The 26,442-nt window shown below is 36.4% G+C and overlaps 1 protein-coding gene across 1 annotated transcript; it reads right to left on the bottom strand.

The window, feature by feature from the left end:
- Nucleotides 1-17,686: 17,686 nt before the first annotated feature.
- On the bottom strand, nt 17,687-26,114 carry LOC149206292 (uncharacterized). Its single transcript, XM_089397646.1, has 3 exons — nt 26,061-26,114; nt 24,644-25,336; nt 17,687-17,773 (listed from the first exon to the last, which is right to left on the bottom strand). The coding sequence occupies exons 1-3, from the start codon at nt 26,112-26,114 to the stop codon at nt 17,687-17,689; spliced, it is 834 nt and encodes a 277-aa protein (XP_089253772.1).
- Between the last annotated feature and the right edge of the window lie 328 nt (nt 26,115-26,442).

The following is a 26,442-nucleotide window of genomic DNA, read 5'->3' as shown; positions in this document are numbered from 1 at the left end:
TCCCGACCTCCCCTTCACCTGCAATCTCCGTAACCAGTTGTACATTTATTCTGGGAACTTACACCAGAAGATCTCGTACTGATCACTCGCAGATTCCGAGTATAAGATCTCATCTTTTAGGTTCGCGACAACTCGGTGGTGAAGTAGAGCTTGTTGAGAAACAAATCAATCCACTTGCTCGTCCCACCAATTCTGTATTTCCTTCTTAAAAATATATGATACCATATTTCTAACGCTCCTTTTGAATTTCAAGTCCTAACAATGGAACCATTTGTTGGCACAAAAATGACAACAGGGTTGAGACCCTGGGTTTAGGCATAAGGGGCCAACAAGGCTCTATTGCACTACAACAAAACAGGCAATTTGCGCCAGATTTAGCACCAGATTCTAGTGCATTTTTTTCTCAATTGGGATGAGCAACCTGGCGCTAAATCTGGCTCTATTGTACAATTTTTAAAGCGTACTTTTTTGCACCAAATTTTGCATCTTTTTTACGCCAAATTTTCCATCATTTTCTGCATCATATTTTGCACCAAGATTTTCATTTGGTTTTACAACAGGTTTTGCTTCTAGTTTTGTGCCTTTTTTTGCATCTATTTTTGCATCATTTTTTGCTTCCTCTTTTGTGGAATTCTTTGCTTCTATTTTTGTGTCATAATTTGCATCGATTTTTACACCATCTTTGACATCTTATTTAGCGCCTTTTTTTACATCCAATTTGTGCCAATTTTTGCATCTGGTCTTATGCCATCTTTTGCTTCTAATTTTGTACTTATTTTTACATCTATTTTTGTGCCAATTTTTCTACCTTTTTTTACACCATCTTTTCCATCCAATTTTGCACCATATGTTGAATCTGATTTAGTGCCAAATTTTGCATGCATTTTTGCACCATTTTTTGCATCCACTTTTGCATTTTATTTATCTCCCTTTTTTGCATCCTATTTCGCACCATATTTTGCATTTAATTTTGCATCATTTGTTGCATGCAATTTAGCATCATTTTTAACACCATTTCTTGCATCCAATTTTTCATCCTTTTGAGCATCTAAATTTGCATCCTATGTTGAACCATATATTGCATCCACCTTTGCATCCCATTTTGTGTCTATTGTTACGTTCACTTTTGAGCCATTTTTTCGTCTACTTTTGCATTTTTTTTTGCACCAAGTTTTGAATGATTTGTTGCATCATTTTACATCCAATGTTGCATCTCAATTTGCATCCAAAATTGAGCCATTTTTATGCCCATTTTTGCACCATTTTTTCTTCTTTTGTGTCCAATTTTGCACCATTTTTTATGTCCAAATTTGCATCCTTTTTTCTGCCACATTTTGTGTCCACATTTGCATCTCATTTTGCACCTAGATTTTAGTTGGAATTTTCATCTAGTTATGCATCATCTTTGACATCCTTGGTTTCACCATTTTTTAGTCCCATTTTGCATCTTGTTTTGTGTCTTTTCTTACATCCTTTTTGCATCCTAATTTTACACCATTCTTTGCATCCTCATTTTGGTGTCCATTTTTGCATCCTTGTTTGCACCCAATTCGGTATCCTTTCATATGCCCTATTTTGTTCCCTTCTTTGTGTCTAGTGTTGCACCCTTTTTTAATTTTACTTTAAAAACCTTTTTGTGTCATTGTTTGCATATTGTTTTGATGGCTAGTTTAACATCCAATTCTACTCCCAATTTTTCATCCATGGTTAAATCCACTTTTGGCTTCTTGTTTAGAGTTTTACTTTTATTTCCATTTATGACCACCTCTATGGGTTCATTTTACTAAGTTCATTTACATAGTGAAATATATTAAATTTTCTAAATATCATTTTGCTGTAGGATTTAATGCATGGTTAGATGAAAACAAAACCCTCTCAGTTTATCTCAGAAACCTAGGACAAACCAATTAAGAGAAAGGTTGTTCTAAGGCTTAGGATTCTTAGTAGATCAAGATGTAGAGTATAGATTAAGAAAAAGAGAATGAATTCTTGTGAGTCCTCGCATGCAGGTCTTCTTGGAGTTTTTCGTATAGCCAAGAAGCGCTCCTAGCTAGCTCCAAAGCTTGGTCCTACACATGAGAGAGAGAATAAAGCAACCTTCACAACATAATATCTTAATAATCAAAACTATAAAAAACATATAAATATTATTGAATAAATAAATATAAACCAAAAACCCATGCATACATTAGTTAAATAGAAGAAGTAAAGAATGAATAGAAACATATGGAAGGAAGAACAACTGATCTATATGAATAAAGGAGTTGGAGGAAAGTTACAACAATCAGATATAGTTACAACATCACCTCCCCAACTCATAGCTCCAAAACTCTCCCTCTCAAGACAGATCTCAAGAGCGTGACAATGCAAAATTCCCATCATTTTTTCAATGGCCAAGCCTCTAATATATAGGAAAGTGGAGTCTATGAAGATTTCCAAAATTCCTCATTAGTTCAATTTGGGAAAAATCTTTTGGGTGAATAATGTTTCCTCATATAAAAAGGAATTTTCCACTTTTTAGATGCTTTTGTGCTTAGGAAAAAGCTTCCCCATGCTTTATGGCTCTTTCCCACTTTTGTATGCTTTTATTTTTTAGGAAAAAGCTAAATATGAGGATAAAGAGATTACATTCCACCATATGTTTCCGAAAGTGACCAAGAATGTCAAATTCAAATTCTAGTTTGCTTATGTTTTAGTTTTTTTAAAATATATATTTAGTTTTAGTATTTTTTTTTTCTAGAAAAATATATTTAGTTTTTGGTATATTTTTCTATAAGAAAAATTATATTTTGTTTTTATAAAAATGGATTTTAAACATTCCATTCATGCTAAATTTGTGATTTTATGATAGGAGTTTAAATTATATATAGTAAAGTAACTTAATGTCATGTGTCGTGTTGCTGAGATGGGTGTTATACATCTCTTTCTTGCTAAGTTATAGAATGTGTTTGGGTTTTCTTAATGCAATAAAACTAATTATGTTCTTCATGATATCTTGAAATGTTCATCTTGAACCAGGCTAATAAAACAATAAAGTTAAAATAGGTTTTCCTTTGTCCTTTATAGATCTTTGTCCCCATTAATCTTGGTCTTAATAGATTAATTGTCTTGTGGTGGCCTTGAGTGGTCACTTCCATTAGTTGCATGCTTTGTAGTTTTTTGTTAGTGACATTTTTTAGGCCTGATAATATGTTATTTAATTTATCAAAATGTGTTATTGTCCATATTATTGTTAAATATTAATATTAAATATGCTGATTTTTAAGCATGTTTTAGCAAAACTTTCCCAAAATGTTTATAGATTGTATTTTATAATGCAATGATTCTTTGCTTGATGAAATTGTTTTGGATATTTTTTTTAATGATTCATTGATTGATGAAATTGTTATGGATATTTTTTTTAGTATATTAAATTGTATGTGATAAAGTCAAAAATCACCTCTTTTTTAGATTTTCATTGATCAATTTCCCTTAAGGCCATCAAGTTCACCATTTGGTCCCAGGTTAAGGAAATATAGGAGTCATGAAGTGGAATTGTCCAAGCACTTAAATCTTGAGACATGTTTCTTTTTAGTCACTTTATACTTTCTTTCTATGTAAATTTTTTATGAAAATAGTCTTGGAACATGAGGGGCGTCAATAGTAAGCGAAAACAAACTCCTAAAAGAAAAATGGTATGCAAAGCACCCATAAATAATGTTGATATAAGAAGCAAAAATATTAAGTGAGGGGGTTTTACTGAAATAAGATGGGTGGAGGGAGAGAGATGGAGGGAGTAGGGTTCGATCCGGGAACCCTAGGCCCTAGGCCTAGGTGAAGCAGGTGTCGCAGGGATGGCCTTGAAAGTACAGGGCTAGGATCGTAGCTGGCAGAGTCAACGAGGGCGCTCGAGGTGGACAGTAGCAGAAGGTGCCAGCTGGAAAATCTGCAAACGGCGTTTGGTTACTGAAGAACGGGGTTCGGTTTTCGTTTTTGTATTATGCGGTTATTTTTCCCTATGGTGGAACCCGTTAGGCGATATTACCATTTTCTGTGCCCTCCGGAGAGTTCAAAGATCAGGCGGTTTCTGCTGTGCCCGTCGGGTAGCGGTTGAGAGGAGGTGTAAGGTTTTTTACGGGGCTGTTTTTTACCATGGTTAATCCAAGAGAATCGGTTGATCTTGACCCATCCCCGGAAGATATTCTCTCCGTCTGGGGAAAGGAGGCCACGGAGGAAAATATCGACGAGTATTTTGGGCATTCTGTCAGCCAAGCGACCGCTTTGTTCTCGGGCGGAGGTTTATGGCGTTCAAATGCGGCTAAAGGGTTACTGGACGAGAGTTTGGAGCTCTCAAGCGGCTTCGGTGCTGGAGGCAGGGTTTCAGAGGAAGCAAATCGTGTTGGAGGCAGGGTTTTGGAGGAAGCAAACCCACATGCATGGTCAGGCTCGCTGAAAGGCAAGAATTTGTCTCGCCAAACAGTAAGTCCCTTTCCCCATCAAAAATTTTTGCTTCGTCGGGTGGACTTGAGGATATCATTAACTTTCCCAAAATCCAAGGGGTGTGGAGGTCTGTGGGGGGTGTTCAGAGCTCTGGGAAAGAATTGGGGGACAAGAATAGTCATCCGGCCGTAAACAGAACCCTTTTCTCAAAAGAACCCTTGCAGAAATTTTCTAGGGCGGAAGGGGGTTTAGTGGATGTGGAAAAAACCTCAAATTTGGGGGCTTTTGCTAACCCTCCCGACTCAGGAAAGGCGGAGGCAGGTGTTTTTTCGGATGCAGGCGAAGTAGGGAGTCCGGTGGAAGGACTGGTTGAAACCCCCCCCGAGAATAAGGTTCTGAGAGACGTGGAAGATGGAAGCGGCCTCCCTAGGGATGCAGGTAATTCAAACCCTGTCTCAGGAGAACGAGAATCAGCTCCAGATTCAGAGAAGGTAGGGGACAAAAGGAAGAAAGCTAAATCGTGGAAAACAAAGAGGGTCACAAATTTGGTACTAGGAATGGACGTCAAGGTTGAGGATGCTCTGGATGTGGCGGAAAGTACCCTTGTGGGCAGAGTGAGAGGAAGGTATGTATCTGGCAAATTCCTCAAGCAGTGGGCCGAGAGTCAGTGGTTGAAGACTCCGGCGAATTCCTTCACGACTGCCACGCTGGTAAAGGGCTGGTTTATGGTAAAATTTGACAGTAAGGAAGCTATGGAATGGGTCGAGGAGCGAATCTGGGCGTTTGGGAATCGGCCTGTATTCTTCAAAAGATGGTCCCCGCTATTCGATGCCTCAAAGGAGAAGGTAGACGAAATACCCGTATGGGTTAGGGCCCCAAATTTACCTCCCTTCCTTTGGGTGGACTCAGTCTTTATGTCTATTGGAAACCATCTGGGCACCTTTCTGGATGCTGATAGATCTTTCCTTCATACTTTTGAAAGAGCAGTGGCGAGGATTCTTGTAAGGCTCAACCCGTCGGAAGGTCTTGCAAAATCGGTTACTCTGCAATATAAGGACTATGTGTATGAGCAGATCTTGGACTACGAACTCTTCCCTTTCAGGTGCCACCATTGTCATGAATACGGGCACATGGCCAGGGACTGTCCCTTGGGAAAAAGAAAAAGGAAGATGAAGAACAAAGAAGAGGAATGGGAGGGTTTTCTGAGAAAAAACGAGGAGCCGGTGGAGGAGAACAGCACAGAAGCAGAGCACCAGGAAGCAAATCAAGCTCCCCAGGCGGAAGAGGACATGCAGCGGGAGGAAGTGATCCCGATTCGTGATGATGATGACCAGTCTCTTAAGGAAATCCCCTTGGACGTTCCAGCCGGCCCTTCTGTGGACGGTCAAACCGGTATGCAGTCTTCTACACTTAATTTCTCTTTAAATTCCGAATCATTTATCGGTGGCTTTTCTTCGGATCTCCCTATGGCCTCAAATTTAGATGATCCTTTACAAAACATTGAATCACTCTCAGAAGCTATTCCTTCGTTAAATTTGAACTGTGAGGACCTCTCTAAGATGAGTCAGATCTCGGGTAGTTCGTCTCCTGTCCGCCACTATAACCTCAGATCACACAGTAAGAGACCTGCATGTCATCAGATTGTCCCGGAAACGGTTGGTGGTCTCTGTACTGAGTCGTCTAAGAGTCTCTTAAAAAAAGGTAGAGGGCGGAAATCTCTTTTATCTAAAGCTCAAGTTAAGGCAAAATATGATGTAGCGGATGGTAAACAAATGTCGATCCCTGGGGCGCTTAGAGCAGCAAAACCCCCTGAGACGGTTATCAAATGATCTGTCTTTCATGGAACTGTAGGGGTTTAGCTAGTAAACCCAAAAAACTAGCTCTGAAAGATTTAATCTCCCGCCACAACCCGGATATGGTCTTTCTCCAGGAAACTCTGGGCAAAAGCGCTGAAGTTGAATCCTCCCTCTGCTCTCTATTTCCGGGTTGGGTTTTCACAGCCCTGGATGCTTCTGGCCATTCTGGCGGTCTTGCTATTGGTTTTAAGGAAGGAAGATTTAAGGTTTTAAATTCCTGGGGCCTGCCCCATGCTCTTGGTTTGGAGATTCTTTCCCCTGATTTTGATTTGCCTTTTCTGTTCATCAATGTGTATGGACCCTGTCAGGGCCGGGCCTCCTTTTGGAATGACTTTCTCTCGAAAGAGCTGTTAAAAAACAAAAAGCTGCTTATAGGGGGAGACTTAAATTTTTCATTGGGGATCGCTGAAGCTTGGGGGCCCTATGCAAGGGAAGATCCTCTGTCGGATTTTTTCCTAAAAGCCCTTCAGACTCATAATCTGATTGATGCTAATATCATAAAGGCTAAACCGACTTGGAGAAACAGAAGAACGGGAGAGGAGAGAATTGCTAAAAGATTGGACCGCTTCCTCATAAATGAGTCGTTGGCTTCTTATATCCCTCTCTTCAGGCAATGGGTGGGCGAAGGGGGAAATTCGGACCATTTTCCCATTTACCTTGAGCTCACAAAGACCCCTCCCAAGCCGGCTTCTCCATTTAAGTTCAATGCTACCTGGCTTCAGGAGGAGTCCTTTCTTCAGCTGTTCAGGAATACATGGAGGCATCCGGGCCCTACCCCACCGGAAAACAAAGGAGCTCACTTTATGGAGAATCTAAAAAGGCTGAAGAGAGCAACCATTGAATGGGCTTCAGACAGAAGGAGGAAATTAAACGAGGAATTGGTCAAAATTGACGAGGCCCTAAGTGCTTTAGAAGATCCTGAAGCTGATTCTTATATTTCTCAAGAGGCGAAAGAAAGAATTCTGGTGTTAGAGAAGAGCAGAGCTAAGATTCTACTGGACAAAGAAGAGGAGTGGAGGTTGAAAAGTAGGGCTATTTGGTTGAAAGCGGGGGATGAAAATACAAAATTCTTCCATAATTATGCAAAGGGGCGGAAAAACGCAAATACTATTTGGAAATTAAAGGACTCTGACGGAAGGGAGCATTCCACCTTTGAGGCTGTTGCTAATTTGGGTAAGAATCACTTTCAATCTCTTTTTGCTGACCCAGGGGGGCTCTCCATAGCTGAAATCATCAGGACTGCCCAAGCTTTCCCTCGCTTTGTGGAGGAGGAGGAAGCAGAAAATCTCTTCAGAGAAGTGACTAAGGAGGAAGTAGAATGTATCATAAAATCAATGCCAAAAGACAAAAGTCCGGGACCGGATGGCTGGACCATAGAGCTGTTTACTCACTTCTTTGATCTTATTGGTGAAGAGCTTACAGATGTTGTGGAGGAGTCAAGGAAGAAAGGAGAGATCTATGGTCCATTTAATTCAACTTTCATTGCCCTCATCCCAAAAAAAGAGGATCCGGAATCCTTTGAAGATTTCAGACCTATCTCTCTCTGCAATGCTATCTACAAGATCATAGCAAAAATTATAGCGGTCCGCCTGAAGCCTATTCTTTCTGTATGTATTTCCAACGAGCAATTTGGATTCCTGGACGGTCGACAAATTCATGAAGCCATTGGGGTGGCCCAGGAAACCATCCACAGCATCAGACAAGCAAAGAAAAAAGGGGCGGTGCTAAAAATCGATCTCTCCAAAGCCTACGACAGGATTAGCTGGTCGTACCTCAGACTTTTATTGACTCACCTTGGTTTTAAGGTGGAGTTTATAAATTGGATAATGGGATGCATTTCAAATGTATGTTTTGCTGTTCTGATAAATGGGGCTGCCTCCCAATTTTTCAAAAGTCAGCGAGGCTTGAGACAAGGGTGTCCTCTTTCTCCTTTGCTTTTCCTTCTGGCTGCTGAAGGCCTCAGCAGATTGATTTCAAAAGCCAGGAGATCAGGTTTGATTACAGGTTTGGAAGTTGCTGTAAATCTTTTCATAACTCATCTCCTATTTGTTGATGATATATTATTGTTTACAAATGGGAATATAAATGAATTAAAAGAGCTTAAAGACATTCTTGATCTATTTCTGAAAGCTACAGGACTACAAATCAATCCCAGGAAGTCTCACTTTATCATGGAAGCTTTCACCAGGCAAGAGGAGATCTTGATCACATCATACTTGCCCTTTGAAATTTGCAGTATGGATCAGCCTTTCAAGTACCTGGGGTTTTGGCTAAAACCGTCTTCATACCGAAAGCAGGATTGGAATTGGCTGGTGGCAAAAATTGAACAAAGGATTACCCACTGGAGTTTCAAATGGCTATCCAGGGCTGGCAGACTGACTCTGATAAACTCTGTTCTTCAGGCCATCCCGGTCTTTTGGGCTGCTCTGACCTGGATTCCCAAAGGAATTCTTCATAAAATCAAGCAGATATGTAGCAGATTTCTGTGGTCGGGATCAAAAGAAGACTCAGTGCTTCCCTGGGTAGCTTGGGATAAGATTGCTAGACCAAAGGAATGGGGAGGATGGGGCATCAAGCATCTCGTTGACTTTAGTCAATCTCTGGCAGCAAAATCAGGATGGCGAATTATAAAAGCGGAGAACCTTTGGACTAGGGTGGTCAAAAGAAAGTATATTGATCCAGTTCCGCTTGAGGACTGGATTCGGAGCCCAAACAAAAAAGGTAGAAATTGCTCGGTTATCTGGAAGGCCACTTCAGAGGCCTTCAATATAATAGAACAAGGACTTGCTTGGCAGGTGGGGAATGGAGAAAATCTGCGGATTGGCAGGGATCCGTGGGTAGGGTGCAACGATCTTTTTGCATTATCCCCTGGTCTTCTCGCTCATCTAGATACAAAAGGAATCCATAGATTAAGTCAGATAGCAAACATGGAGTTATCTTCCATTTGGGGACAGGCATGGAAATCTGAAGAGGAATTGGGCATTGATCCCATTTGGAGAATCGAGTGGCAGGTTTTCATTCAGGAACTCAAGCGGTCAAATGTCAGAATAAAGGACAATCCAGACTCCCTAGTGTGGGCTCATGCTGAGACAGGTCTCTACTCCCCAAAGGCTGGCTATAATTTCCTGATGAAGAGAAAGGGATGGGATCCTCCTGTTTGGTGGGCAAAGCCTCTGTTCAAACTGAAATGCCCCAAAAAAGCCAGAATCTTTCTCTGGTGTGCGCTAAAAAACAAGATCCCTTCTTGGGAAATCCTACAAGCACGCTTCAAGCAGGGGCCGAGTAGATGCCCTTTATGCTTTGCAGCTTCTGAATCCATCCCTCACTTATTTGTGGCATGCTCCTTTACTAGACAAGTCTGGGATGAAACAAAAAAACTCTTGAACATTAACTCCAGATGGGAAGGGGAAGATCTCCCTTCAGCTTGGGAATTTTGGTGGTCCCACTATCCCGAGAAGAACCTGAGAAACCTCCCTCCTATCCTTTGCTGGGGCATTTGGATTGCCCGGAATCGTAGCATCTTTAAAGAAAAAGCAACCCCGGTGGAAGTAATCGCAATCCAAAGCTCAGCCATCCTTGCTAGCATTCCTGAGCCGGAAGGCCCTCCATCCATGATCCAGCGGAAGGAAATCCTTATTAAAGAAGGCATTCCTTGGGCTTTCTTTGACGGGGCAGCACAAAACAACTCCACTGGTGCTGGAATTATTATACATCTTAGCCCCTCGCACTCGCTAAAAGCCTCAGTGGGCCTCGGGACGGGCACAAATAATTTTGCCGAACTATCAGCCTTAAAACTTCTCCTATGCTGGCTCATTCATAGACAGGTCCTCACAGTTCAGATTTTTGGAGACTCTTCAAATGTTGTAAACTGGGTCAATGGAAAGTTTAGATGCCGGAATTATATGTTGATGCCTCTGTTAGAAGAAGTTCAAAATCTAAAATCTTTATTTACTGTTTTCTCTATTGGACATATTTACAGGGACAAAAATGATGAAGCAGACAGGTATTCTAAAGCAGGTTTACAACAGGTTGTGGGTTCGTGGAGGATAACAGAGCAGGTCCAGGACCAGATCCGTGAGACGGATCTGGCCCCTTACACATAAATGTTTTTTGTTCATGGCTGTAAGTGCTCCAGGATCAAATGGACATAATTTATTGATTACTGGCTGCACATGAAAATTTTGCTTTTTCTTTTACTATCTCATCTTCTTTTTAAATATGAAGAAGCTCGACAGAAACTGTTGGTTTTTATTATGCGGGTTGTTTTCCTTTTAACAAGGAGACCCAGACTTTCTAGACAGTCTTAAATACTTTTTGGTATGGCTGTTCAGGCCGAGTTCAGAAGAACTTTTGGGTTTTTGTAAAAGACATGTTCGATGACATCATGGAGAAGGATTGTTTATCTTTCTGCCTCAAGCAGTTTTCCTGTTGAATGTTCATTCATCTGATTGTAACTTTTTTATTTTTATTAATAGAAAAGTTCGGCTTTTTTCTTCGGAAAAAAAAAATATTAAGTGAGGTTCAACCTCATATAATTAGAAAATGGGGGAGGAATTTCCAAGTAGTAGTGATTGATGCTTAGAGATACTTGGGTGGAATGGTTATTATTTGAAATGATTAAGACATCAAGGTTACCAATATGTTTACCTCTTTTTGCATTATGACAATACAATTTTAGTTAATTGACATTGAGGAATACTACCATGTATCCAATGTCTATGACTCCAATATCGCAAATGGAAAACCTCTATTTCTCAATTCTGTTTCTAGCACAAGTAATTTATACTCCCCATCTCCATGGATTGTTGGGAGTGACTTCAATATTATAAGTGTCTCGAGGAAAAGAAAGAATGAATTGAAATGTTTAACAAGATATTTTGTAAGTTATACCATTAAAGCCACAAAGTAGTCTCCATTAAAGTTGTCAAGAAATGAGTCTCCAACCCACACATGTGGATCAATGAGATGTAATACATGTGTGTGTGGTTACGAACTCAATACACCTCTATAATAACTCCACAAACTTATGTATTTCACTCTGTCACATAAATTGACAGTAGTGTGACATAAGTAAACCAAGAGTAGACATGAAATCCTTAGGAAACAAACATTCCTTAGATCCTCAATTAGGTGCTTAAATGATGAAGTGAAAATGCAAGGAGAAAAGAAGAATTCATGATTTAACCATCACATACATGTGATCAAGTGTGACTAGGAGTGTATATATTCATATATTTTCCAAAGAGGGAGTGAATACATGAGTTACCATTTATTGGCCCTTATTTTTCTTTCTTTTTCATTTTCTTATATATAGGACTTAGGGAATAAGGTTTTCATAAGTTTGGCACAACTCATAGATATAAGATTTACATGAATTTTCACTTCAACCTTAGAGTTTAGACTTAGATAAATCAATATAGTGTATGTTTAATGATTTTGGCTTTCACTTTTTTATTGTATTTCATCACAAATACAAAAGGGGAAATATTTTGCCACAAATCTATGAATGCTTAATCATAAAGTCGTCATGTGATGAAAACAGATTAATGATGTTATTCTCTACGAAAATGATGGGTATTCTTAAGAAAATCTTATGCTTGTGGATGTTTCCTCCCTGGTTGAGAGGGAGTGAGGGTAGACACCATGTTATCCATATGTCATGTACTATGGCTAGGATTAACAATCGTAAGCCTAGTAAAGGCACTAGTAGGGATAATGGTGGATTGGATAAACATCCGGGACCAATATTCTTTGAGAATTTGGACATTGACTAGGACTAATCGCCATAAGTCAAGTACATTAATCCAAGATAACAATAGTCCTGAGGATTGACATTTTCTGGTGTCAAATATTATGATAGTGGATTAGGAAATGATCATGTGAGGACATACCTAGTAAACATCTTGGTGGGGTAAGTGCCTTGAAAGGCAGTGGTGTCCAAATTTATGCCTCCCAACATTGTGCTCTGATCTAATGGAGAGATAAACTTGTTAGTCAAGGCCTTACTATTTTGAAAATTTTGGCTATGATGATGTAAATCATCATTGATGCTTATCAATCTAGATCCCTTCTTATATGAATATTTCAACTTGAGAGTACTTTTTTGTCTCATTATGAGTACCTTGCTAGTTTAGAGGGAGGGTCATCATCTTCATTATTGCCATCATCACCACCATCAATGTGATCATTATTGTCATCATTTCATTATCATCATAATCACCATTCATGTCTTCTTCATGATCATCATCATCATCATGATTTTGTATATTGTCGTCAATTGTTCATAATTATAGGTATCATAAGAAATATCACCAACCTTAGGACACATGATATATGAAAGAAAAATAACCACTTTATTTTTTAGAAATGATTGATGATCATCAACATCACTACCATTATCATCGTCATTATAATTGTCATCATCCCCATCATCATAACTAATATAAGTTTTATCATAATTTTTGTCATCTTCATCATGAACATCATAATCATCATTCATGCCATTATTGTTCTTGATTATGACCAAGATGAAAATAATGATAATGATGATCAGATGATGATGACTTGGAAGATGACGCCAAAGATAATTATTATGATTTTTACCATGATAACATTTAAAAATTGGGAGGAATGGCCAAGGTCATTAGCATCATCATCATTGTCATTGTAACTCCCATCATCTTTATCATCATTGTCATTATCATAACAATCGCAATTCATGTCATCGTCATCATCTTCATTATCATCATCGTTATAATTATTGACATTGTCATCAGTTGTTCATAATTTTCAATGTCATAAGAAATAGAATCAATGCAAAAGATATGATGTGTGTTGGAAAATGGATGCAAAAGTAAACAAAAAAATGGGGGTAAAAATAGACGTAAATTTGGATGAAGAGTGGACACAACATAAGTAGATGCAGAACAAGACAGAAAAATTGAACAAAAGTGGATGAAAAAGTAGATGCAATAGTTCATACAAACTTGAACACAAAATAGGACTCAAACATGGATGAAAAAGTGGAAGAAAACATGGGCACAATAGTAGGCATAAAACTTAGCATGAATTGTGGTGAAACAAATGTGGATACTCCAATGAATGTAAAAAAAAAGGGACACAAACTTGAATGCAAAAAGGAGGAAAACTTGGATGAAAAAAGGGATGTAAACATGGGCCAAACATGGGTGCAATAGTGAACACAAAATTATTTGCAAAACTAGACAAATCAAAAGTGGATGTAAAAGTAAATTCGAAATGGGATGCAAAAAACATAAACAATATTTGATGCAAACTTGGACACAAAAGAGGATGCAAATATGGATGCAATAGTGGAAGAAAATGTGGGTTGCAATGATAGGCATAAGATATGGCACAAATAATAGCACAAAAAAGGTGGATGTAATAATAGACACAAAAAAATATGCAAACTTAGATGCAAGACAAGATGTTATAAGGGATGTAAAAGTGGATGCAAACACGGGTGCAACATGAGAAACAAAATTGGATGCAAAATATGGATGAAATGGAAGTACATGCAAAAGAAGATACAAAATGAGATGCAAAACCCAACACAAAAGTGGATGCAAAAATAGATGAAATATTTTATGCAAAAGAGGATGTGAATATGGATGCAAAATTGGAAGCAAACGTGGGTACAACAGTATGTGCAAAACATGGAACAAATTTTGTCACAACAAAAGTAGATGTAATGATAGATGCAAAAAAAGAAGCAAATGAAGATGAAAAATAGGATGCAAAAAGGGATGTAAAAGTGGGTGTAAACATGGGTGCAACAATGGATGTAAAATAGCTTTTGCAACTTATTTGAAAGAGCAATTTTGTCCCAACAATTAGACTTGTAGCATAAAGAACATGGTTAATACATATGATTCGACCAAAAACTAGTTACTACCAAAATTCAACCAAAAAAAATATTACTGCATAAAAATAGAATTAAAAACAAAAAAAATAAAAACAAAAATTTCCCAAATTAAAAATAAATAAATGATAAACTTTTTTTTACCAAAATTTAGTGATTTTTTTAGTGCTAATACTAACATCACCATTACAACAAGATATTTTTTTAGTGCTAATACTGCCATTACAACAAGATATAAGAGGGATATAATGCAAAAAGTTTAATAATAATATGTATGTAGAAGATGGTCTTCAGACTGGTGAATTCATGATAATCAATGGGACTACAGTCAAAATAATTGGATGTTATTTACTTTTTTACATAGATTGTCAAAATAATTGCATAAATCGATTTTTTTTAACCAAAATTTAACAAAAACTTTGCTAGTGCTAACATTAGAACCACCATTACAACAAGATATCTTTCTAGTGTTGACAACACCATTATAGTAAGATACCTCAAGAGAGACAGAAAATTTAAAAAGTATGATAGTAATATGTATCCAGAAGATGGTAGTGAACTTAGTAATTGTTCATTCTCATTATCATAATCATTGTCATCATCATCACCATCATCCTTGTCATCGTTATTGCCACCATTACATTATCATCATAATCACCATTCATGCCATCATCATCAGCTCCATCATCATCATCATTATGGACATTGTTTGCAATTGTTTATAATTATAGACGTTGTAAGAAATATCATCAACCCAAAAAATGTGATCAGTGCTAGAAAAGGGTTGTTTAGGACACATTGATATACGTAAGAGAAATAACAACTCTATTTTTGAGAGATGATCGATGATCATCATCATCACCACCATTATCATCGTCATTGTCATTTTTATCATCCCCATCATCATCATTAATGTAATTTCTATCAACATTGTTGTAGTCATCATCATCATTCATGCCATTATTGTTTTTGATGATGACCTAGATGAAAATGATGATGATGACACCAAAGATAATGCTTGTGATTATGACAATGACAACATCTAAAATTGGGAAGATTCGCCAAGGTCATTAGCGTCGTCATCATCATAATCATTGCCATCATCATCATTAATGTCATTGTAACCACTATCGTCTTTATCATCATAATCACAATTCATGTCATCGCCATCATCTTCATTTTCATCATTGTCAATATTATTGACATTGTCATCAATTGTTCATAATTGTCAATGCCATAAGGAATATCATCAATGCAGAAAATATGATGAGTGTTGGAAAAGGGATGCAAAAGCGAACATAGAAATGGGGGCAACAATAGAAGTAAAATTGGATGAAAAGTAGATACAACATAAGTAGATGCACAACAACATGAAAAACCTAACACAAAAGTGGATGCAAAAGTAGATGCAGTTGTCAATGCAAACTTGGATGCAAACATGAAGGCAAAAGTGGAAGCAAACATGGGTCCAATGGTAGGTGTAAAACTTGGCACAAATTGTGGTGAAACAAATGTGGATGCAACAACGGACACAAAAGTAGATGCAAAAATGGATGAAACAAAAGTGGATACAATAGGGGATGCAAAAACATACACAATATCTGATGCAAACTTGAGCACAAAAGAGGATGCAAATGTGGATGCAAACGTGGAAGCAAATGTGGTTGCAATGGTAGGCGCAAGATATGGTGGAACAAAAGTGGATGTAACAATAGACAAAAAATATGCAAAATAAGATGCAAAAATGGATGTAAAAGTGGAAGAAAACATTGATGCAACAGGCAAAACAAAATTGGATGAAAAAAATGGATACAATGGAAGTAGATGCAAAAGTAGATACAAAACGAGATGCAAAACCCAATGCATAAACCTGACACAAAAGTGGATGCAAAAATAGATGCAATATTTGATGCAAAAGAGGATGTGAACATGGATGCAAAATTGGAAGCAAACGTGGATACAATAGTGAGTGCAAAACATGGTGCAAATTATGGCATAACAAAAGTGGATGTAATGATAGATGAAAAAAAAGAATCAAAGTATGATGCAAATGAAGATGTAAAAAGAGATGCAAAAAGTGAAATTTAAAATGGGTGTAACAGTGGATGCAAAAATGTATGCAAAAGTGGATGCAATAGAAGTCGATGCAAAAGTAGATGCAAAACGAGACACAAAACCCGATGCAAATCCTGGTCCAAAATTGGATACAAAAAGGGATGCAAAAATAGATGTAGTAGTTGATGAAAACCTAGATGCAAATGAGGATGCAAACGTGGATGCAAAATTATAATCAAAAGTGGGTGCAAAAGGAGGTGCCAAACTAGGCGTCAATTGTGGCACAAAAATATTAGATGCAATAGTGGGTACAATAATAGATGCAAAAGAGGATGTAAATATGGATGCCAAACAAGATGGAAAAGTGGATGCAACAAAAGTAGATGCAAAATTATATGCAAAACTAGACACAAAACTCGATGTAAAACGTGGCGCAAAAGTGATGCACAAATGGATGAAAAAATGGATGCAAAAAATGATTTAAAAAAGGATGCAAAAGTCAATGCAAAAGTTGATGCAAGTGTAGGTGCAAAAAGTGGATGCAAATGAGGATGCAAAAGTATGTCAAACAAAAATAGATGCCAAAATTGATGCAAAACCTAGAACAAAACTTGGTGCAAAGGATGACACAAAACTTGGCATAAAATTTGGTGCAAAACGTGGTGCAAAACCTATTGCAATACCTGGTGCTAAACTTGGTGTAAGATTTGGTGCAAAACTTGATGCAAATTTTGTGTCAAGTTTTGCACCATATTTGATAAATGGATGCAAATAGCACCAAAAATGGGCTCTAGATGCAAAAAAAGAAGTAAAAAGGGACGCTAATCGCTGGTTTTGTTGTAGTGTTGTAGTCTAGAGAAACACTGATATTTTCACCATACCCTGGGAGGGTAAGGAGTCTCACCCAAGGTGTGTCGCTATTGAAGTTAGATGAGGGTGGAATTAGGTCCCAGGGGAACCATATCAACCAGCAGAGGGAAAAATATGGTACCAATAGAGAGAAAAATATGGTATCTTAACATACAAACTAACCAGATCTCAACGATCTAATCATACTATATCTAGAGACTATCTAATCAGACGCATCCATAAAAATTTTAAAGGGTTAACACAATGGTCAAAGATACAAGATGGTTTCAGAACAATCTTCTCTATTAACATAATATATTTCAGTACATAAGGCTCAAGGCATGATCATTAACAGTAGAAACCGCACAACCAACATAAACATGTACAAACAGGATCATGAGGTATTTCACATTACTCCGCACCACAATAAGACTAGAACTATTACAAACTCGCTCTACTAACTAGCAACAACCCCTCCTTCGCTCTTCTTCTTTCTATCTCCTGCCATTTGCCTAGACTGCCAGTTCTGCTTTCCTTTTGCTCAGCTATCTTCATTCTCGGTTTCCTCTGCTCTTTCCTCTCTCGTTTTCCCTTCTTCTTCCCGCTATTCCTTCGCGATTGCCAGTCATTCTTCAGTTTGCAGTCTTCCCTCGGCTTTCAACTCCGCAACTCCCCAACGGTCATCTCCGCCACCTGTCATTGGCTTATTTCTCTGCAAAATCTCAAAATGAAGGCCCCAACAATTATAACCAAGAAAAATATACAAAGGCAATACTTTGTACAAAAATATAGTAGTAACAATCAAGAAGAAAAAAAATATGAAATACTTATCTTTTGATCTAAGGATTGTAGGGAATTCTCAAATCCCTCTTAATCCTGAGCCTTGAATTCTTTATTTATACTATCTTAGCTAATAAGATCATCTATATTGCCATTCCTATATGTCTTCTGATGTGGATTTTCATCATCATCAATGTCTATAGTTGAAGCATGCTACTTTTCCTTCCTCTTTCTATTGTTCTTTCTTTCAGGACACTTGTTTTTATAGTGACCAAACTTGTCACAACTGAGACACTAAATATTTGACATATCTTCTTCATTTGATCCTAAACATGAGCAATGCTTCTACCTATATTTTCTTTTATGAAAATTTCCAAAACACATTCTTCCTTTACAATTATTGGTATGAGTCGCAAGTGCTTGGGACTCATCATCTTGAGGTCTTTCAACTTTCCCTTTTGATACTAGCCTAGACTCCTCTTGAATATAGGAAGTCCATAGTTGATCACACTTTGGATTTTATGTTCTGCCAAAAATGCTTGATACAAATGAATCCCATGAACCTGGAAACCCATTAAGAGTCACAGTCACACGTTCTTATTTATCAATATTTTCTCCAATAGCCTTGAGTTGATCTCTCAACTAAGAGATCCTTATGAAGTAGAAAGGCATAGTATTAGATCCAATCATATGCATATAATGAATTTGATTCCTCAAGGTCATTTTCTTACCAATGTTGTTGACTACATATAATCCCACTAGGGCATCATACATTTCCTTTGAAGCCTTCATCCCAGAAACAAATGGAAACAAATGGTATTTGATGGATTCAACAACAATCCTCTTGGCCTTAATTTCAGTATTCTTGTGTTTGAACATTCCTTTAGAATCCTGAGGTTCAGTAACCTTTTCTTCCACATACTCCATGACATCATTTTATTCAAGAATGAGATCTATTATGGTCTTCTAATCCCTAAAATTTGTTGCACCTTCTAGCCTTTTTTTGGGCTTGATAGAGGAAGCCACCTAATAAAGAGTTTGGTCACAGATCAGATTTTAGAATAGGTGGGTTCAAGGGGTGATATTTAGTTACCTTTCTTCACCAAAGCTTTGATCCCATGTTGATTATCTAGTGCTAATTTAGACAATCACAATTTTTTGCCACTAATAATTACTTCCAATGGAATATAGTCTTACTTTAGCATATTTCAAAACGTCATTAAATAATTAAACTCAAAAAATTCAACATTAAATATGATAAAAGAATAAAGATCATAATAAAAAAGCCATACATAGTAGACACCAAAATTGTTCACCTTGGAAACCCAAACTCGAGAAAAAACCCAACAATCTTTTCTAGGAAAAAATATTCAGTTTAATAGAAGTACAATATGATTTTCTAGTCAAACATGGTCAAACTGACCATAGAATCCACACAAGTCAAACCTAGTCAAATAATCCTAAATTTTGCCTCCCATAGTTGCCCACAAATTTAGTCAACCCTAAGTCAAAAATGTTGAATTTGGGCCTCTTGTTGCTACCCAAGAATCTCTCTTAAACTATCTAGAGATTTAGTCAAATTGCCAAGTCAAACTCTCAATCAAACTCTTCCCAAAACTCTATCAATTTGCCCAAAACAAAGTTCAGTAAATTGCCTAGAAAACTCGATCAACTACCTTTGGATATTCGGTCAACTGCCTTAGAATATTTGGTCAGCTACCTATTCTGTCAAACTGCCTCAAAATATTATGTCAAATTGTGCCTAGAATATTTGGTCAAATAATTGCTAGAAAACTTGGTCAGATAGTGGTTAACGCTGGTCAAAATCCTTGGTCAAATTTTGATCTTCTTCTCTCCCTCCTTTGCACATGTGAACAAAAGAAACTTATGATTTTTGATGATCCAAACTGATCCAAATGATGGAGGTTGAATGTGTATATATAGTGGTCAAACAAGGTGGGCTTTGACAAAGGGTCACACCCATTCCCATGGTGGGGCCAGTATGGGTTTTTGGAGCCTACATGGGCTCATAAAATATTTATTTCTTTCTTTTAATTTGGACGACTTGTGTTGCTGGGGAATATCGATTACAACTACTGAAGAAAAAAAACAACAAAATGTAGACTAGAATAATGTTTCCTATTAGAAGACATTTTCCAAAGAGTACTACGTTCATGAGTACTATCATCAGAGATTATGGTCTTACATCTTTAAACCTTCCTTTTGTTTTTGTTTTTTCTAGTGTTACATTTCCTTGAACCTATTAGGAATTTGATTTCTTCAAGAATTTCTTTTACCTTGTCAATACCAGATAGTGTTGCTTATAACAAGGCATTATATCTCTTCTTTTCATTTGAAAATCCTTTCTGATTATTTAAATATTAAGAAATTTAAGATACATGATTTTTAACTTGTAACACACCTTTGGTCAAGTCATCTACATTTTGATGTAGATACACTGTCTAATAATTGCATTAATTCATTTAGCTTGATTATGAAAACATTAGCTCTTCATTACACCATTGATATGATATAAATTTCATCTTGTCCATGGAATTATTTTCCTAGAAAAATCAACTTGGTATTACCATGACTTAAATTCCTTTATTATGAGAATCTAGTAGGAGTAGTCCTTTCTTTCTCTCTAAGTAAGGTATGAGAACACAGTTTTATTTTAAAAGGATTTGAGGAAGTTGAACAATATTTACAATTAGAAATTTTCCCATTACATACCTTTTGGAATAACAATAGCAATTTGGTGAACATGTCGATGTCAATGTGAAGCCGACCTTTTAGTTACCAATGGGAGATTAGTAGAAGTGTTTATTGACATTTGAAGATTAAGAGATTTTGTCATTTAAATTACTTCTTGACTTAAGGAAGAAGTCCATATTGATAGTCTTCTAGGTTCTATGGTATTGGCGACTTAGAGAAAGATAGAAAATTTTGGTTCCATTTATATGGTAGTGTAATTTGGGAAATGGAGGTAATATTGGTGATATATTTCTAGGTCTAGCCACCACGGATTTTTATTTTTGTTTTTAATTTTAATTTTAATTTATTTTTTTTTTTGAATTTTTTTAATTTATTTTATATATATATATATATATATATATATATATATATATATATATATATATATAATATATATATATATATTTCTTTTTTTTTTCTTTCCAATCAACACTAGGCTTTATTTAATGCATGAGGTGTAGATCAATTGGTTGTGTGGGGTTTAGTCTGCACCATGTCATAGGTTCAAATCTCATGGGGAGGGGTTGAGGATGGGAGCCACCTTTGGAGGAATTAAACTATCCCAAGAGGCCCCCAAGCTAGACCAAGCTTTGCATAATCCTAGTGATAGCATCCCACTAGCAAGCATATTGTTCTTCCATTTGCAATTGGACAATATGAAAACTCAATGCCATATCAAAACCACCAAGTTGAATATAAGCATAAAAATAATTTAAAATATGAACATATAAGGCTTAGACTAGATTTAGGATAAACAAAAGGCCAAATAATGGCATGAAGTAGAGTTTCCTCAAAGAAAACAATAATTGCATCTAAAATTTTTGTATATATGCCATCAAAGCTACAAAGACTTAAATTATTTAATCCATAAGACATTAGTGAATTCCAAGCAAATTGAAGAAAACCAATAAGAAAATATGGATAGATTTTTTGAAGCCCATAGTGAATATTTTCTTGTTTAATAAATGGGATTTAATCGGGAGATTTGGACAAAGAAATTGCAATAATAACAAAAGTATTTCTAATATTTAAAGAAGAAATATGACTGATAACCTCTGGTGAGTCCCCTAATAAGTTTTGATGAGAAATGCATGCATTACAACTCAGTTACTTCTTCTATATTTTCGATAAAAAATATGCATTACATTAAAAAGCTAAAAAAAAATTATGAAAGAAAAAAATGAAGTTTTATTAATTAATTAATGTATATTATTTATTTAAAGTTTTTTTATTTTAATTATTTTAATAATTTTGATTTCTTTTGGTAATAATATTTAGGCTAAGGCTTAGTATTTTAATTTAAGGTGGAGAGTTTATTGATTTTTTTTTAATTGAGAACTTATATTAATTTTCTAAAGAATATGCTCAGCATATGTTTCTTCTAAATGTATGTCAAGGGTTGTAGTGTGTTAGAGAGTCTATTGGATTGTGTTGAATTTTAATAAATTTAAAAAATTTAAGGTAGGTAGAAGAGCAAGATTTGTGGTCACTTCCACCCACCAATTCCCTTGAATTTTAATAAATTAAAAAAAATTAAGGTAGAAGAGCAAGATTTGTGGTCACTCCTACCCATCAATTCCCTAGAGATGGAAGTGACAGAATCAAATGACGTGTTGCATGTAGTCGCCAAGACAACAGATTCAACTCTAGTTCTTTTTTACCAGAATGACAGAGAGAGAAGGGGAAGAGAGAGAGAGAGAGAGAGAGAGAGAGAGAGAGAGAGAGAGGGAGAGATAAAGAGGGAAAGGAAGAGGGAGAGATAGATAGATATATAATATGGGGAGAGAGAGAGAGAGAGAGCATGGCATGTGTTTAGGGGGTTGAGATAGAGAGACAAAAAGGGGGGATGGAGGGAGGTATAAATATAGATGGTAGGGGGAGAGAGGAAAGAAGAGAAAGATAAAGAAAGTTAGGGAGAGGCAAGTAGAGTGACGAGGGAGAGAGGGAGGGGAAGAGAGAGAAGGAGAGGAGGAAGATAGACACAGAATGGAAGGTGGAGGGAGAGGGAAGAAGAAAGAGTCTCACATAGACAAATACAAACATAGAAGTTAGATCTAGAACGTCATGAATATTTTATATTTTCACTAAAATAGATGTATTGATTTCAATGTAGTTGTTGATTTATAATAATATTTGATCACATGCACTATATGCATTGATTTCAATGTAGATGTCGATTTATAATTCTATTTAATACCTTACACTAGATGCATTGATTTCAATGTCAATGTTGATTTCTACTCCTATTTGATTGCTTGCATAGGATGCATTGGTTTCAGTGTAGATATTGATTTCTAATCCTATTTGATCACTTGCACTAGATGCATTGATTTAAGTGTAGATGTCGATTTCTAATCATATTTAATACCTTACACTAAATGCATTGGTTTCAGTGTACATGTTGATTTCTACTCATATTTGATTGCTTCCATTAGATGCATTGGTTTCATTGTAGATATTAATTTCTAATCTTATTTGATTGCTTGTCCATAAGTCAGAATGATTGACTTTGGAGAAAACTACTATTCAAATTGGAGAGCAACAACGACAAGGTATGTTGTTTACTACAGTAAATCGAGTTAAATATTTGAATGGTCTATACTTCCAACTACTCTTTTCATATGATCGATACGAGAAAATGGAAAAACTAATAGGTGTGATAATATAAACAGTAGAAGAAAATAGTTTCAGATTGATTGCAATGAAGATTGTTTGTAATAGACTATATTCTTAGTATTCACATTTTCTATCTATCAAAATTGTTACCTTGATACTTTGCACTCAAAATTTGTATTTCATCATTTTTCATCATTCAAGTTACTAAGAGTCTCTCTCATCTCAACAAACTGAGGTAACTAAGCAAATTTTAAATTAAATTGACCAAATTAATCTTAGACATATTTAGCATATTTAAAATGATCAAAATAATTAGATGTTTAGCAAATTTTTTATGACCATACAACCCAACCTAGATCGATCTTAACACCGGATCTATCAAGCCCTGAGAGGGATCGGATCTATTAAGCGCTGAGAGGAATGAAATCTCTCGAGGTGCAAACCTTTCCTCAAGTTTGCACTCAAAAAATAGGTTTTCACCTCTAGAGATTTGATTTCACCTCTAGAGATTTGATCCCTCTCTGTGCTTGATAAATCCAGTGTTAAAATGGATCGATGGTGGTTAATAAAGTGAAATTTAGTTTTTATTAATTTATGTAATTATTCAAAAAATGTATATGTTTTAGTCTTTTTTTTAGGTTTTATGTTATTTTGGTGTTTCTTGTTTTTTTTAATTAATAATAAATATAAATGAAAGCTTATGCTATATCAACCACCTTAATATTTTTAATGTGATTGTGTTAGTATTTTAATCTATTTAGATTAAAACTTTTAATTTTAAAATAACCTTTGGTCTAAAATCTTATATTCTAAATAAACGTTTCACCTATCATTAAACACGAAAATATTATTATTTACATGACTAAACTTAGAATATACACTCTTTTAATTCATAATAAATATCACTTGAAATCTTAAAACATTTAAAAATTTATAATGTAATTTGATTGAAAAAATCCTATATTAATTATGACCCATTATAAAAACTTTCGTACTCAAAAATATTATTATTACAAATCATAAAAATAATTTGATCGATTATTTGTTAATCTTATATATCAAGAAATAAGCACCGGGGTCACAAGACTTTCAATTGACACTTGACGAGCGGCCTTTGTATATGATTCAGATCAATGAAACCTGCTTGCTGCTTTAAATTCCACATAAAGAAAAGAAACCGCGAGGTTCTTTTATTACCCAACTTTGCAGTATGGATTCTGCATCCATCAAGTTCTACAAATTGATGGTTGACTACAAAATTATTTGTATTAACAACTCCGGGCTTCGAACAATAATACATTATCATCCGCAACCATACAAGTATTCAAACACAAATGCAAGTCATGACAACTTTGGAGGTTTAGTTCGGATTAACATTTGAAAGGTTCATTGCAGGTTTCTTGTAAGGGTTACAGGGTCTGTGTTTGCATACCCTGAATACATGTTCTTCACCAGTTTGTTCGTCTACATGCACAATCCATCCGCTCTTGTGGCCTCTGGAAGTTGTACTTTTCACATTTTTATAATAATCACAGCATCTCCTCTTGGAAATCATACCCATGGCGTCCATGTCGACTCCCTGTTGTGTATGAGGCGAGGAGTGATTGTTATAACCCATACCGATTCTGGTCACCTCTATGCCTTTGCCAATCGGGAGAGTAACAGTTTTGGCACCGGCCTTCTTCTTCAACGTCTTGGCATACGCATTTGTGGGCTTCCTATCAAACACATTGTTGGCAACCACCACCGCTCGAGAGGGATTTAGATTCAAAACCATAAACAAATCCTGGTAATCTTGAGTGAGCCTGCTATCAATGACAGCGAAATCTACATTCTTGTACTCGGGAAGCAACTCCATGGCATTGCCAATGACAAAGTCGGTTGTATGTTCCAACCCTAGATCCTTGATCGTCTCCGCCACGGTGTCATTCTGCGCCTTCCCCGGCAGAATGCAGACGAGGCGGCCACCAGTCTGCCGAGCTGCCACTGCTAGGCCTATCGTACACGTTGGTGCTTCACTTGAACATACCTCTACAATGAGCTGTGCGTTCATGCCTGCAGCGAGAGCTGATATGAATTCGGTACTCTCTGGTTCTGCGTGCTTTCTTTGCTCCTCCAATTTGCTCTGCAATGTCACAACACGAGGCCATTTAGTAAAATGTGTCTGAAAAATTAAATACTTTACACTCCTGTCGTATTTACCACAATTCAAAGACAATTCTGAGCGACCCAAATTAAACCCTTCATCTACTCGTGTCAAGTGGGATAGACCCCCAAAAATTATGCCTAAAGAAGAATGAAGAAATGGAGAGAAATATCAAAAGCTTTATATCTTTAATAGCTTCATTTTAGAGACTTATCCAATGCTCTAAACTCAATTCGATGCGCTTTTTAAGTAACGTAAAAATAATTCACAGAAACCTAAAACAAAAATCATAGAAAAGCTTCATTTTAGAGGTACTTAACCAATGCTCTCAACTCAATTCGATGTGCTTTTTTGGTAACATAAAATAATTCACAGAAACCTCAAAAAAATTCATAGAAATCCGAAAAAAAAAGCAATAAATAGCCCTAATCAAGTCAGGGATCATATTTACCCCAGGATTAAGCAAATATTGCGAAATTAATCTGCATTAACTTCCACAATCCCCTGACAAACATAATTAGAGAAACAAAAAAACCCCAAAATCAAGTTCTGGTACAGAAAACCTGATTTAATTATAGCAATATCAAGATTTTAATCCTCACCAAAGCCAAAGAAAATATGTTTAGAGTAACAGATAATATTGCAGGGGCTAATAAAGGAGTTTGTTTGTTTCATATTCAGCCAGAGAAATGCAGGAACTTACCAGATTTACAGTGTCTAAAAATGCGCTCACTGCACTCGCCGGAGACCATCCCATGGTGGTGACTACGATACTTTCTATTAATCTCAAAACTAAACGATCGTTTGAAGTTAAAAGAAATATTAATCTCAAGCCTAAACGATACTTTGAAGTCAAGGAATATGAATCCAAATGGCAAACTCTAATATGTATTCTTCTTGCTATGGAGGCTTCGAACCGATGGCAGCAATGGAAACCTTTACAGAAAAAAAAAACCAGTAAACAGCTCACAATCCCTGTTATAAGCCAAGGGTCTTATCTTATAGGTGGGCACGTCAATGGATTTATCTATGATCCATAGAATGAATTACCGAAACAAAAAAGGTGCAAAGAGAAGAATTTAGTA

This window comes from Pinus tabuliformis, chromosome 1_2 (genome assembly GCF_031772625.1).
Source record: "Pinus tabuliformis cultivar Carrire ecotype Pingquan chromosome 1_2, CPIR1, whole genome shotgun sequence".
In the NCBI taxonomy this organism is placed as follows: domain Eukaryota; kingdom Viridiplantae; phylum Streptophyta; class Pinopsida; order Pinales; family Pinaceae; genus Pinus; species Pinus tabuliformis.
This window is presented reverse-complemented; position numbering and strand designations above follow the sequence as displayed.